Source organism: Poromitra crassiceps (assembly GCF_964638095.1).
Source record: "Poromitra crassiceps genome assembly, chromosome: 2".
Lineage (NCBI taxonomy): Eukaryota > Metazoa > Chordata > Actinopteri > Beryciformes > Melamphaidae > Poromitra > Poromitra crassiceps.
This window is the reverse complement of record NC_139624.1, coordinates 120,574,164-120,591,128: the sequence shown is the minus strand read 5'-3', so window position 1 is coordinate 120,591,128 and position 16,965 is coordinate 120,574,164. Positions and strand designations below refer to the sequence as shown.

At 43.8% G+C, this 16,965-nt stretch overlaps 1 protein-coding gene across 1 annotated transcript; it reads left to right on the top strand.

Annotated features, from left to right (window-relative positions):
• Positions 1-5,800: 5,800 nt before the first annotated feature.
• On the top strand, positions 5,801-15,952 carry LOC310771587 (cathepsin E-like; the record flags this gene model as incomplete). The annotated part of the gene is made up of 9 exons (XM_083631921.1): positions 5,801-5,838; positions 6,276-6,456; positions 8,466-8,583; positions 9,625-9,743; positions 13,060-13,259; positions 13,484-13,606; positions 13,907-14,051; positions 15,415-15,513; positions 15,755-15,952. 9 exons carry the CDS (start codon positions 5,801-5,803, stop codon positions 15,950-15,952), a joined length of 1,221 nt encoding a protein of 406 aa, XP_083488047.1.
• Positions 15,953-16,965: the final 1,013 nt, after the last annotated feature.

The window sequence follows — 16,965 nt, the reverse complement described above, 5'->3', positions numbered from 1 at the left end:
CTGAACGGAAAGGCTGGTTATGCTAACGTTAGCCATGTGCTGCCTTCACTTTGCAGAATGGAAGCATGGATGTTTTGTTTACTGAAATAAATCAACCAATCCTGATCAGTCTGTCTGTGTTTTATTGTTGAGTCAGCAGTCTCCCTGTGGGGCCACTTCTGGACAGTTTGACATCATCATAGGTTATTAACACGTTCACTGCCATTGGCGAGTCAACTCGTCAAGCAGAAACCAACGGTTGACTGCCAATGACGACTCAACTCGTCAAAAAAAAAAAAAAAAAATTTGACGGTGGGACGTTGATCTAACCCTTTTACATCTCCTATATAAATATGGGAGCCACCGAACGTGTACAACCCATTCCACCGACCCACTAAGTGGCGACAGTGCTCTCCAGACTAGAAAAAGCCGAGCCAAAACTGCAGGGGAACGCGCGAGGAAACCATTCTCATACTGTAAAATGGATTGGCGAAAACGCTTTCGCGCATTATCGCGCTGGGAGCTGGCGGTGGGGGATTGCAAATTTGCATAATAGATTATGCGTGCAACACACTTTGAAACACCGGCAGAAAGCCCACAATCGCACGCAGCTTCATTCCAGCTGAGCTCACAACCGAAACGAACGAGCCCCATGCAGACTCGCCCAAAGAGCAGCCGCCAGCAGCCAGGCAGCACAGACAGGCAGAGCCTCGCTTGTGACAAACGCTGCAAAGCCACCAGAGACACACCCACGGAGGGAGGAGTTTGAAGGAGAGGGGGGTTTCCTGCTGCTATGGAGGAAATTACTGTTCAAAACTATTGTTTAGATGTCTGACGTATTACGCCAAAAATAAATGGTTAAAGTGACTGTTCTATCGAATTTCACAAAAAGCTGTTTATCTCAGCTTAAATTTTCAGACGCTGAAACCATGCTGTATTCTACTGCTAATGCCTACTTCTACAACAGCATGAGTGAATACTGGATTCTGATTGGCTAGCAACAGTGGTAAATAGGCCAACAATCTACAGTTCGGCTCCAACCGCAGTATCACTCCGCTCCCTGATGAATGATGAACGCCTGTGCTGACTCCGCCCACTGTTAGCCTGTCAGTCTACAAATCTCTAACAAGGAAATGTCCGATCTCTAACAAGGAAATGTCCGATTTCGTAGTAACGTTTGATTTACTGGGTGGATTGAGTTTTGAGCAGTAGTTAGATGAAGATGAAGGTGAAGTGAACAAAGAACGACATGGTGAAATTGGGGAGAGAGAACTGGCTGAGCTTGAGTTGTCACGAGTTCGGACTAGCGGGAGGTCGGACTAGCGGGAGGTCGGACTAGCGCCCGGACCCCGAACCTGGGACTGTCAAACAAACAAACGCCCTCTGCCGTCACCAGATATCAACACACCACCACCAAAACGGGCTGCTTTAGATAACTGTTTAAATAACTACTTTTACAGGCAATGTATCAATAACTGAATCCCGTTAAGGAATAGGTTAGTTGTTTTTTGGCTCAAAGGCAACTAAATGTAACTGCAATCATTGATCTTGTGTATGGAACTATATTCTGTGGCGGAAGGATAAATGTATTCTGAAACCAGTAATGATTGTAAATAAATGAATTGGATGTTACAATTGTGTATTTTTTATATTATTTGGTAGCTGTTGTAGAAAACAAATTTACCACTCGAGGAAGGGGGTTGTGGCCACATTTACCACTGGTACAGGGTTTATAGCACTCGGCTTCGCCTCGTGCCACAACCCTGTACCAGTGGCAAATGTGGCCACAACCCCCTTCCTCTCGTGGTAAATTTGTTAAATAACTACTAACTCTACAAACTAACTCTTTTAGACAGAGAAAGCACACATTCTATTAGTTCTTTTGAGATAATTTGTGTTAACAAAATCTTAGCAGAAAATAATCCTTGGCTCTTGAAAGATGAGCCAGAATCCTCAAAAAAACCTTTGGCAGAAGCTACCTACAGTATTGAAAAAACGGCTGGCAGTGAATGTGTTAATAGAGCTAAAGACGACGTCACTTCCTGCTTCAGCATGCTCACCAAGAGATTTCATCCACCATTTATTTTCCCATAGGCATTTTGTAAAATGCTATAAAATAAATGTACTACGTCAAACCAAGCGCTTCAGCTATACTTAGAATCAGAGAGACCATAATTAGGACATCTCATTATATATATATATACACAGTATATGTGTGTATGTATACGGTATATAGCGAGTACACCATTATCTGTATCTGTTTAGCCAACAAATTATCTATCTGTACTTGGATTGGATGGGCGTGGCTTAAGTCAAAAGTGGGCAGGGATTCAACTGAAATGTGGCTTAAGTGTTTGTGGCTGTTGGCAATTCAACGTGCCGAGGTGCCACCAAAATGTTCAAAGTATGGCTAAGGTATTGAATGAAGTATTCTATTTGTATCGGTATCACTTTAAGGAGAATGGTATTGTCATTTTTTTTAAATACCCAGCCCTTTGTCACCAGTACGGATATTGACACATTGTACTTGGATGATACTTGTACTCGTAAAAAGTACATTATCTGTACCGGATACCGATTTCATCCAAGTACTCGGATCGTCCCTAATATGTATGTGCTTCTCTCCTGATTCTAAATATTGCTGAATCGTTTGGTTTGACTTATAGTAAAACTATTTTTATACGCATTTTACGAAATATCTGGGAGAATGGTGGATATTGTATTATCACTAGTCGGAATAGTAATGAAAGCTGTGCACAATGACATTACTAGTAGAAATTGTATTTCAATATATAGCTTTGATTCTACTAGTCTAGTAAAAACTAAATTTAAGATATCTAAAAGTAAAGTGGACGTTTTATATATATTTAGCTACACGGGGTATTGCCGCAGATATCTGTAATTCAATTCTTCCTAGTCAAAAAGGGACATTTCAGATATCTACACAGACACCATGTCATTCTTCCTATGACAGATGATGTCACTTTTGCCATTCATGTACTGTAGCCTATATTGAGTTTTCAATCTCAGATTTACACAATTGCAGACTGAATATTGTGGATATCTGCGATAGAACTCTTACTAGGAAACTTGTTGAAATATACAATGCAGTTGTTACTAGTCATCTTAATTTCAGATATTAGTAATTTTGAATTGAATATCATCCAAAACACATTGTGACAAATGTGTGTAAAAATGTTGATATCCAGGAAAATGCAATTTGAGATATAAATGGCATTATGATTATTCAAGATTAATTTTACTAGCCATAGTGAGTAATTAATTACAAACGAGAAATTTGACTTAGTGCAGTATGCAGTGCAGAGATCACATCAACAGCAGAAGATGCAGCAAAACAGAAAATCTAAAATGATAAAGTGCAAAGTAAAAGTCATTGGGGTAGGATACTCTGTGGGGATGTTATTACTCCTAGAAACAATGTAGCCTATTTGCAGATTTCCACAGTTGTATTGTGGATTGTAGTTTGAGACAGTCTTTTTTTTAGCCTGTCAGGTCAGTGTGACTGAGCCTGTCAACAGGCCAAAGAGTTTCCCAACCAGGGACAATCCACACCAAAACTAAACTACAGCCAGGGACGATCCACACCAAAACTAAACTACAACCAGGGACGATCCACACCAAAACTAAACTACAACCAGGGACGATCCACACCAAAACTAAACTACAACCAGGGACGATCCACACCAAAACTAAAACTACAACCAGGGATGATCCACACCAAAACTAAACTACAACCAGGGACGATCCACACCAAAACTAAAACTACAACCAGGGATGATCCACACCAAAACTAAACTACAACCAGGGACGATCCACACCAAAACTAAAACTACAACCAGGGACGATCCACACCAAAACTAAACTACAACCAGGGACGATCCACACCAAAACTAAACTACAACCAGGGATGATCCACACCAAAACTAAAACTACAACCAGGGACGATCCACACCAAAACTAAAACTACAACCAGGGATGATCCACACCAAAACTAAAACTACAACCAGGGACGATCCACACCAAAACTAAAACTACAACCAGGGACGATCCACACCAAAACTAAACTACAACCAGGGACGATCCACACCAAAACTAAAACTACAACCAGGGACGATCCACACCAAAACTAAAACTACAACCAGGGACGATCCACACCAAAACTAAACTACAACCAGGGATGATCCACACCAAAACTAAACTACAACCAGGGATGATCCACACCAAAACTAAACTACAACCAGGGACGATCCACACCAAAACTAAAACTACAACCAGGGATGATCCACACCAAAACTAAACTACAACCAGGGATGATCCACACCAAAACTAAACTACAACCAGGGACGATCCACACCAAAACTAAACTACAACCAGGGATGATCCACACCAAAACTAAACTACAACCAGGGACGATCCACACCAAAACTAAAACTACAACCAGGGACGATCCACACCAAAACTAAAACTACAACCAGGGACGATCCACACCAAAACTAAAACTACAACCAGGGACGATCCACACCAAAACTAAACTACAACCAGGGACGATCCACACCAAAACTAAAACTACAACCAGGGATGATCCACACCAAAACTAAAACTACAACCAGGGACGATCCACACCAAAACTAAAACTACAACCAGGGACGATCCACACCAAAACTAAAACTACAACCAGGGACGATCCACACCAAAACTAAAACTACAACCAGGGACGATCCACACCAAAACTAAAACTACAACCAGGGACGATCCACACCAAAACTAAACTACAACCATGATCCACACCAAAACTAAACTACAGCCAGGGACGATCCACACCAAAACTAAAACTACAACCAGGGACGATCCACACCAAAACTAAAACTACAACCAGGGACGATCCACACCAAAACTAAAACTACAACCAGGGACGATCCACACCAAAACTAAAACTACAACCAGGGACGATCCACACCAAAACTAAAACTACAACCAGGGACGATCCACACCAAAACTAAAACTACAACCATGATCCACACCAAAACTAAACTACAACCAGGGATGATCCACACCAAAACTAAAACTACAACCAGGGACGATCCACACCAAAACTAAACTACAACCAGGGACGATCCACACCAAAACTAAACTACAACCATGATCCACACCAAAACTAAACTACAACCAGGGACGATCCACACCAAAACTAAAACTACAACCAGGGACGATCCACACCAAAACTAAAACTACAACCAGGGACGATCCACACCAAAACTAAACTACAACCAGGGACGATCCACACCAAAACTAAAACTACAATCAGGGACGATCCACACCAAAACTAAACTACAACCAGGGACGATCCACACCAAAACTAAAACTACAACCAGGGACGATCCACACCAAAACTAAAACTACAATCAGGGACGATCCACACCAAAACTAAACTACAGCATGGCTCCTGACAGTCTGAGACCAACATGTCATCTGTTAACAGTTAATCTTGAAGCTGTGCGCTGTTTTAAACTTTTCGTGAGAAGAGCCACGAACACCACACACTCTTCTCTCTCTCTCTCTCTCTCTCTCTCTCTCACACACACACACGCACACACTATGTGAATGAGTTTTGGGGTGGATTGTCAGTGTTTGATCAGAGAATCAGATCCAATCAGAGCAGAGCTTCAACCTCCACAACACACCAGTCTGCCTGCAACACACACACACACTGACTGACTGACAGATAGCAGACAGACATACAGGCAACAGACAGACAGCTAACTGACATGTTGCGGCTGCTGTTGGTCAGTCTGTGGTGCTCATGGGTCTGGAGCGGCTCGGCTCTGCTCAGGTGAGAAGGTGTGTGTGTGTGTGTGTGTGTGTGTGTGTGTGTGTGTGTGTGTGTGTGTGTGTGTGTGTGTGTGTGTGTGTGTGTGTGTGTGTGTGTGTGTGTGCGCTCAGGTAGGACGCCTCCTGTCAAACTGTTTGGGCTCTGTGTTGAAGGAGAATCTCTGATAACCTTCATATTTCACTGTTTTCATGTGTGGAAAAATCCAAAGATTCAGAATTTCACCAGGATGTTCTAATTGCCAGGCTGGAAAATCTTCTGAAACATTTAGTCAACATGGGGCTATGTCATCTAGCTCTTTGAGTTCCTAGATAAATGGGTCATGTACTACCACTACTAGCCTACTACTAGTACTTATACTATTACTACTGCTATTACTACTAGCCACAGTAAAACAGCAAAACAATATAAATGAATGGTAAAACTGAAAGCCTTCCTCCCTCCCCAGGGTGCCTCTGAAGAGGGTGCGTACGATTCGCAGCCACCTGCGTGCCGACGGGGTTCTGCAGGACTTCATGCGGGACCACCGGCCTGACATGTTCAACCGGCGCTACGCACAGTGCTTCCCGCCCGGGACACCCTCGCTGCGCCTCGGACGCTCCAGTGAAAAACTCTACAACTTCATGGACGTAAGAGCGAGACGTCGTGCTGCAGGTTGTTGGTTCAAATCCCAGAAAGACCCAACCTTCCTCTTAAAGAAAAGAAATCAGTAGTTTTGGGATAGTTCATCTTCAGTCCGATATTGTCTGTTTTCACCAACATGGCTGATGTACTTCTGCCTTGTCTCAGCAGGTTACACAGTAGATCGGTTCTCAACATTGGCAGCAATGTTAATTCTGATCCACAGGGGCATTTTTGGGTGTGAGGGGTCGCGCTGCTTGATGGGCGGGCTTTGGTATTGGTTCCTTGCTGCACCTGACTGGACGAATGTGCTGTCACTCGCTGGGCTGTCTGCCTGGATCTCAAACGGGAAAAACATGGCGTCTCCTTTGGAAACGTTCTCTTACGAAAATGGTTCACCGAAAAGTGTTTCTGAAAACATTTGAGGCAAGAAATCAGCCATGACCCAGAGGGGCCATGTATTGCTGGGCGCCAATGATTTGCATATTAGTAGCCTAAACTTGAACTTTATGCAGATGTGGAGGGGCCAACGTGACGCCCCGTCTCTCAGAAACGCACGTGGTTCTACCAGAATGCATTGCATGGCTGCTTTACATAGAAAACTAGAAGTGCACTCAGAGAGCGCAGACCTCCGCCAAGGACAATGCTCCACTCTGCTCTGAGTCCAATCAGAACCCTGACCCGCCCGCATCCCACCAGCCACTCCCCCTACCCACCCCCTCCTACCCTGACTCTCTATGACCTTCCTATCCCTAGCTGCAGCTGTTTCTCCCTCGGCCCGTCCCTCCCCTGACCACGCCCCTTCCCACCACCCACATTATACCTAGCCACTCCCCCTACCCACCCCACAAACCCTGACTCTACAACCTTCCTATCCCTAGCTACGACCCCTTCTCTGTGAAGACAGCAGCTAAAATCATTGGCACAGAACTACCAAACCTCCATAACATCTTCACCACTCGCTGTAAAAAGAAAGCCGAGAACATTATCAAAGACACCAGCCACCCCGCTCATACCCTGTTCTCACTCCTCCCTTCCAAAAAAATGCTTCCGGAGCATCAAATCACACACCACCCATCTCAGTAACAGCTTTTTCCCTCAGGCAGTCAGGCTGCTGAACAGTTGACTCACACACACTGCAACACACTGTCACTTTGTTGTGCACCATTATTGTATTGTACTGTATCGTGGTTTGTGTTATGTCTACACGCACTGTGTACAGACATGACGTGTAGCCTACATAGTTATGTAGGTCTACACCCTTTTTCTGTCCGTCTTTGTGACCATGTCCTTGTGTATGTAAGGCTGAGGGTGCTCAGAGCATAAAGAATTTCATTGTATTTATACATTGTATTATACATAGGACAAATAAATACTTGAACTTGAACTTGAACTTCTCCCTTGCCCCGCCCCCTCCCTTCACCTGAATCTGATCGGCTCTGCGCTAAAATGTAATGGGTTTCTTCCTTGGCCCATGCTATACCCTTTCCACCACTTCTCATGGAAATCAGCCTGGTAGTTTTTACATAATCCTGCAAACAAACAGACAAACAGACAAACAGGAAAACGTAACCTTGGTGGAGGTATTTAATGGGAAGCATGGACATAACGATACTGTGTGGACAACTACGAAGCCGACTTTGTCCTCTGATCGAGGGTCACAAAATGCTAACAGTAAATAACAGTAAATGATGTGCTGTCAGGCCATCAATAAAGTGCAGTCTCGTCTCGTCTTGTCTTGACTAATCTTGACAACAGATGTTGAAACACAGAAACTGTGATCACACAGAAGCTCGGCTTCTTAACACTGCTGCCAATGGAGAGAAGCTGTGCCTGGTGCCTTGCTCAGAGGCACTGCAGCAGGGTTCAGCAGGCATCAGCAACCTGTACAGGTTCTCCACAGTTTCTACAAATAACAAATAAGGATTCTCTGTGTGTGTGTGTGTGTGTGTGTGTGTGTGTGTGTGTGTGTGTGTGTGTGTGTGTGTGTGTGTGTGTGTGTGTGTGTGTGTGTCAGGCCCAGTACTACGGGCAGATCAGTCTGGGGATTCCGGAGCAGAACTTCTCGGTGGTGTTTGACACCGGGTCAGCTGACCTGTGGGTGCCGTCTTCCTACTGTGTGAGCCAAGCCTGCGGTACGACATGTCTGCCGTGTGTGTGTGTGTGTGTGCGTGTGCGTGCGTGTGCGTGCGTGCGTGTGTGTGTGGGGAGCCTGGTCGCCAGAATAAAATGTTAGCATTTTACGTCTCTGTAATCCACGGATACATAGAATGTAACTGTAGAATGTCAACATTTCAGAAGCAAAAATACATATATCAGCATTTATATATAGTGTATCAACGTCATAGTCTGCTATTGGAATAGTGTGGTGGCCCTAAGCCCTAAACCAGGGATACTCAATTTGCCACTTTTGTAAAATGATAGGAGACCAGGGGCCAGTTAATAAACACACATTAATATTTATTTATTTATTTATTATATTTTCTGTGTAGCGGATTGTAGGTTTTTGGGGTGTCAGCCGGAGTTTAGTATGACAATTTTGTGCAAAGAGGATAGTTAAGTTAAGTTAGTTAGGTTAAGTTAAGTACATATAAGTGCCTGGGTGGTGAGCAGATGGCGGTATTTGACAATTTTGCTGGAGCTCAGTCAAACTTTCTTTCACGTTAGTTTTCCTTCTGCATTTTTAAATGGTCAGGGGGCGGGGCCACTCTGCACCCTATCGTGGGGCCCCAAGTTGAGTATCACTTGTCTTTCACACTGGAAAGCTGTGTTCAAGGCCGGCATGTTCAAACTGTACATTTGAAGTGTAAGTTACATTGAACTTGTTGTTATTTAAGCCTAACCCAAACCATCACGAAGTGCTTTGACTTACCCAAACAAACCAAAGTTCTTCAAGTTGTTGAGATTGTACTCTCCCTGGCTTCAGATTGTACTCTCCCTGGCTTCAGATTGTACTCTCCCTGGCTTCAGATTGTACACTCCCTGGCTTCAGAAGCGTAAAGCGTTGGTTTTTGTGTGTGCAGTTTGTGTGTCAGGACAGCCTGACTCACTGTTTGTCTGACCAACATCAGAAGTTCATGGCCCACGTGTGTGTGTGTGTGTGTGTGTGTGTGTGTGTGTGCGTGGCTCTGTGTGTGTGTGTGTGTGTGTGTGTGTGTGTGTGTGTGTGTGTCCAGTCCTGCACCAGCGGTTCAAGGCATTTGATTCGACGACGTTCCGTCCAGACGGGCGAATGTTTGGGATTCACTACGGATCAGGACACCTGCTGGGAGTCATGGCCCGAGAGACACTGAAGGTCTCTCTACTCTACTCTACTGATACTATTACTACTCTACTCTACTCTACTGATACTACTACTCTACTCTACTGATACTATTACTACTCTACTCTACTGATACTACTACTCTACTCTACTGATACTATTACTACTCTACTCTACTGATACTACTACTCTACTCTACTGATACTATTACTACTCTACTCTACTGATACTATTACTACCCTACTCTACTCTACTGATACTACTACTCTACTCTACTGATACTATTACTACTCTACTCTACTGATACTACTACTCTACTCTACTGATACTACTACTCTACTCTACTGATACTACTACTCTACTCTACTGATACTATTACTACCCTACTCTACTCTACTGATACTATTACTACCCTACTCTACTCTACTGATACTACTACTCTACTCTACTGATACTATTACTACTCTACTCTACTGATACTACTACTCTACTCTACTGATACTATTACTACTCTACTCTACTCTACTGATACTACTACTCTACTCTACTGATACTACTACTCTACTCTACTGATACTATTACTACTCTACTCTACTGATACTATTACTACCCTACTCTACTCTACTGATACTACTACTCTACTCTACTGATACTATTACTACCCTACTCTACTCTACTGATACTACTACTCTACTGATACTATTTCTACTCTACTCTACTGATACTATTACTACTCTACTCTACTGATACTATTACTACTCTACTCTACTGATACTATTACTACTCTACTCTACTGATACTATTACTACTCTACTCTACTTATACTATTACTACTCTACTCTACTGATACTATTACTACTCTACTCTACTGATACTATTACTACTCTACTCTACTGATACTATTACTACTCTACTCTACTGATACTATTACTACTCTACTCTACTGATACTATTTCTACTCTACTCTACTGATACTATTACTACTCTACTCTACTGATACTATTACTACTCTACTCTACTGATACTACTACTCTACTCTACTGATACTATTACTACTCTACTGATACTATTACTACTCTACTCTACTCTACTCTACTGATACTATTACTACTCTACTGATACTATTACTACTCTACTCTACTCTACTCTACTGATACTATTACTACTCTACTCTACTGATACTACTACTCTACTGATACTATTACTACTCTACTCTACTGATACTATTACTAGTCTACACTACTCTACTCTACTGATACTAGTACTCTACTCTACTGATACTATTACTAGTCTACACTACTCTATTCTACTGATACTACTACTCTACTCTACTGATACTATTACTACTCTACTCTACTGATACTATGTACTACTCTACACGCCTCTACTTTACTCTACTCTACTGATACTATTACTACTCTACACTAACACTACTTTACTCTACTTTTCTTTACTCTACTGATACTATCACTACTATACTCTACTGATACTATTACTACTCTACACTACACTACTGTATTCTACTTTACACTACACTATTCTACTGATACTATTACTACTCTACACTACTCTCCTCTACTTTACACTACACCACTCTACTTTACTCTACTCTACTGGTACTATTATTACTCTACACTACACTAACACTACTTTACTCTAGTCTACTGATACTACTATATTCTACTGATACTATTACTACTCTACACTACACTACTTTACTCTGCTCTACTGATACTATTACTACTCTACACTACACTACTTTACTCTGCTCTACTGATACTATTACTACTCTACACTACACTACTTTACTCTACTGATACTATTACTACTCTACTCTACTGATACTAGTACTACTCTACACTACAATACTTTACTCTACTCTACTTATACTATTACTACACTACTTTACTCTGCTGATACTATTACTACTCTACTCTACTGAGAATATTACTACTCTACTCTACTGAGAATATTACTACTCTACTCTACTGATACTATTACTACTCTACACTACATGCACTACTTTACTATACTGATACTATTGCTACTCTACTCTACTGATACTATTACTACTCTACATTACACTACTTTACTTTACACTACTCTACTCTACTCTACTCTACTGATACTATTACGACTCTACTCTACTGATACTATTACTACTCTACTGATACTATTACTACTCTACATTATGTTAAAAATACATACTACTACAGCATCGTCTCACCAGACCCTCCCGGGGCAAAGGCATTCAGAGGCAGAGAGGATGCTTCAAGAAGGCCTGTGCGTTGCACATCATTCGGCTGCGCCGAGCACCTCGCTCTAGCCTGAAGGACCCCAGGCCGCGCCGATCTTTACACAGATTTTCAGGAGGCTAATCCGTAGCGTTTGTGGATTTCTCCCTCACGAGAGAGCCAGGCTGGGGTGCTAAACCCATCCCGTACTGGATGCCGTCTCTCTGACCATCAACTGTCTCTCCAGCTTGTCACCAATCTATACTTGGTTGTCACCTAGTCTATTCCTAAGTGTCACTGGTCAGGGGAGCCAGGATTCTATGTTAAAAATACATACTACAGCATGCGCTGGGACGCGTCATCAGTGATGTAGGTGTTTCGGGTCTGTCGAACATCATACACCCTCACCCAGTAGACCTAGCCGAGGCCGATTAAGACCCCGACCCTCGTCCCGGAAGCAGCCGCTCACGGATCAGCCCTCCTACGATGATGATGCAACGTTGCCCGCGGAAGGGCTGATCACGCATTGCCTGATACTTCTGCCTGATATTCCAAATAAAAGCCTGAAAGACATCTCTGTGGTTCTAACCGATCACTCATCGAGCTCTTACCTAAGATCCAGCGAAACTCAACAAACTCCTTACAAACTTCCGGCTCGAAGGTCCAGTTTGTAAGGAAGTTTGTTGATCATCATTGATGACCTCACAAGGTCACGTCTGACATCACACAGTCTGGAGACAGCCTAGACCGTCTGACATCACCGATGACCTCACAGGGGAAACTCTGACATCACCAATGACCTCACAAGGTGAACTCTGACATCATCACCGATGATGTCACCGCGTTGACATCATCGTTGGGTCGCGGGCTCCTTCGGATCGTGCGCGTTAGTTACCCCACGAACAGGCCTGATGGTGGGGCCTTACGGGCCTTTTCTACACTGTTCTATTGTCCATGCTGTTATATTGTCCATGATGTTCTATTGTCTATGCTGTTCTATTGTCCATGCTGTTCTATTGTCCATGATGTTCTATTGTCTATGCTGTTCTATTGTCCATGATGTTCTATTGTCCATGATGTTCTATTGTGCATGCTTTTGTATTCTCCTGTTTCAGGTTGGAGGTGTGACGGTGGTGAACCAGGAGTTCGGGGAGTCGGTCTATGAGCCCGGAGCTACATTCGTCATGGCGAGGTTCGACGGCGTTTTGGGCTTGGCCTACCCGTCCCTGGCGCAGATCCTGGGAAACCCCGTTTTTGACAACATGATGGCCCAGAAGGCCGTGGGGCAGCCCGTCTTCTCCTTTTACCTCAGCAGGTGCGATGGGGTGTTTCCAGAACTTTTTGTCACACTCATGAGCCCTTCTTCAGACCTGGTGCGTGGTGATCGTGTTGCTCTTGTATTTAGCGCTGTCCACTTGTGATGATCACCCAAAATGCATTTGAAGACCAAGTGGACACAGCCTCATATGTTCCACCAGGTCCCGGGGCTCCATGGACTCCACTACTTCTCCAGCAAACCATCTCTGTCTCTGTCTGCAGGAAGGGTGGCGGCGACCCGGACGGCGAGATGTTGCTAGGCGGAACAGACGAGGCGTTGTACAACGGACCAATCAACTGGCTCCCTGTCACCGCTAAGGGATACTGGCAGATTAAGATGGACAGGTGTCAGTCACACCCATTTGTATTGCTGTTCTTGTGAGGACCGTGCATGACTCCCCAAACCTGACCTAAACCTGTGTGTGTCTGTGTGTGTGTGTGTGTGTGTGTGTGTGTGTCTGTGTCTGTGTCTGTGTCTGTGTCTGTGTCTGTGTGTGTGTCTGTGTGTGTGTGTGTGTGTGTGTGTGTGTGTGTGTCTGTGTCTGTGTCTGTGTGTGTGTGTGTGTGTGTGTGTGTCTGTGTCTGTGTCTGTGTCTGTGTGTGTGTGTCTGTGTGTGCGTGTGCGTGTGCGTACATACGGTCCAGTGTGGCCGTGCAGGGCGTCAGTTCGTTCTGTCCTCATGGTTGCCAGGCGATGGTCGACACGGGAACCTCCCTCATCGCCGGACCGACCAATGACATCCTCAACCTGCAGCAGCTGATCGGAGCCACGCCCACTAATATCGGAGAGGTGGACTTCACTCAGAGAAACGCCTCTAAATCCAATCTGATATTTAGGGTTCAAACCCCGAAGTAGGAAGTAGAACCCTTCTATGTTTCTGCCAGTTTATTATTATTTGCCTTCTCAAATTGTCGTGAGCTGGAATGAGCGAACAGTGACAGTGAATCTGGTTTGTCTGAGTAAAACTCTTTTTATGAGGATTTTACCAAACGTCTATGGGAAATGAAATCCCTTAAGCCCCATGCCAAACCCGGAAGAGGGCATGACTTTGGCACTTTATAACTGGAAATGATGTGCAAACGCTTCCCCAGAAATATGAGCTGAATCGGCCAGATGGTGGCGCTGTAGTTAAGGCCCAAAAGTGCAGTTTTGGAAAGGCCACGCTTGACTTGTAATTTGACACTCAAGTCCAGTTGAATAGAGAGCCAAAGTCACCGCCTACTTCTTGCTTCAGCTACGCACCAGCCTCGAAAGAAATATGAGCGGTGAGAGATGATACTTTTTTTTATCGCGTTTGAATTGTGCCATGAAGTCCACATGTGATTTTCTCCTCAAATTAAGATAAGTTTGCACGTCAAGTAAGCTGCAGTTTGTTGTGAAACGGAAATGTAACGTTTAGTTTTTTGTACGAAACCTCGCACAATATACTTCACACCAACACCTACATGGCCTGGTGAGAGAGACGTCACTTATGACTGGTTGTGTGTATGGTCTTTTTTTATTTATAATGTATAGTGCAACAGTTTTACCACAAATTGGGACTTTCTTGACTTGTAACGTTATCTTTTAAATTGACAAACATCATATGTGGCAATATTCAAACAGGATCGGAAAAAAATATTGTCTCTCATCATTCAGCAGCATTCATATTTTCTCAGATGCTGGTTGGCATAGGGCCCTACAGGAAGGGGAGGGGCTTTGGCTCTCTGTGTGCTCTCCAAAAAAGCCTCTTGGATCATAAAATGTCCACCATGATGGATTGTTTACTAATTTGCATCATGTGAAAAACAGGATTGTGATATCAAATTTTTGCATTTTGAAATGTGGTATACAGCCATGGGGGACTGCTATACACACGTCTATACACAAGTATAAGCCAGATCGGTTGACAAACATGGCCGCCATCAACCAAAATATCTTCACCAAGGGCGGCACTTAGGAAATATTGACCATAACTCATGAACCATTTGTTCAATCATCATACTGTCAATCAGGGATTTCTTTAAGGGCTTCCAGTTACAGTGTGATTCTGTATAAAGGCATCAAATCATAGAACACACCTGTGTGTGTGTGTGTGTGTGTGTGTGTGTGTGTGTGTGTGTGTGTGTGTGTGTGTGTGTGTGTGTGTGTGTGTGTGTGTGTGTGTGTGTAGTACCTGATCGACTGTGCCAGACTGTCCAGTTTGCCTCACGTGACTTTCGTCCTCGGCGGAACAGAGTACACTCTGACTGCTGAACACTACGTGAGGAAGGTGAGACTGCCTGTCTGCCTGTCTGTTTGCTGGTCTGTGTTGTCTGTCTTGTCTGTCTGCCTGTCTGTTTGCTGGTCTGTGTTGTCTGTCTTGTCTGTCTGCCTGCCTGGTGGCTTCGAAAGAAAAGTTGCCTACCTGCCTGTCTGTTTGCTTGTCTGTCTGCCTGTCTGTCTGTCTGACTGTCTGCCTGCCTGTCTGTCTTTGTCAGTCATAGTGTCTCCCCCTCTCTCTCTCCGCACAGGAGGTGCTGGCAGACCGTCAGTTGTGTTTCAGTGGTTTCCAGGCGGTGGACATCTTGTCTCCAGAGGGGCCGCTGTGGATTCTGGGAGATGTATTTCTGACTGAGTTCTATAGTGTGTTCGACCGCGGCCAGGACCGGATCGGCCTCGCGACCGCCAGGCACGGTGGCACCGCCCCGCAACAGGACCACCATGACTAACGTCAATGTGATCCATAAACACATCAATACAATCACATTTTATATCATCAAGATCAGTTGAGCACCAACTATTTTTCGCATTTAAAAGTCTTGCAGGCAATCTCAAGACACAATTTCAATCTCTTATTACAAATGAAACAACGGAATAGAAAATTAAAGAATGTATTATGGCTCTACTTTGATTTGACTGTCAATATCTCTTAGCTAAGTGGGTGTCTGTCACAATTGTGATGTCATCAGTGATGATCTCCTTCTGTGGTGTTTTATGACAAGTTGGCATCCTTTATGTTGCATTACTGCCTCCCTCTGGATTTATCCATGCACTGTTTCCCTACATTCTGTCCCTCTCCTCCAGCCACACACCGTTGCCCCAAAAAACAGTTCTCCATCAGTGATGATGTCATCAGTGATGTCACTTGAGCAATTGTGATGTCAATCAGCGATGTCATCAATGATGTCACTTCAGCAATTGACTGTGATGTAGTATGAGCCGATGGTGCACAGTTGCACGATGGCGCCTAGGTGGGTGGGCGGTGTCTGTCAGTCAGTCACGATTTTGGGAGCCCACGGAGGGGGGATTTCCATAACTGCATCCATGGCGCATCATCTCCAGAGTCTCTCCACCCTATCAATCGAACACACGAGTTCTATAAAATGTGTTGCAAAAACCTTTTATTCTCAACATCACAGCGAGCTCAGCTGTGACAGCTGTTTTTTACATTTTATAATGCTTTAGTCTCAGGTTCATGTTCTTGCGAGACTATGTCCACCTTCAAATATGACAAAAAAATGACAAACATGACCACGTCGCCAAGTTGGCAACACTGTCGCCTTCTGTTTTCTGTCTCCCCCCAAAATTCTGACTTTAATCTCAGAAATTCTGACTTTCCTCTTAAATCATCAATATGCAATATGGTTTTAATGGGATGAAAACTTGCAAGAGCATTATGAGTTTGATTTCTATAATCAGTTTTAACTTCAATAAATTCAGTCATTCCATACAAATTCAGAAA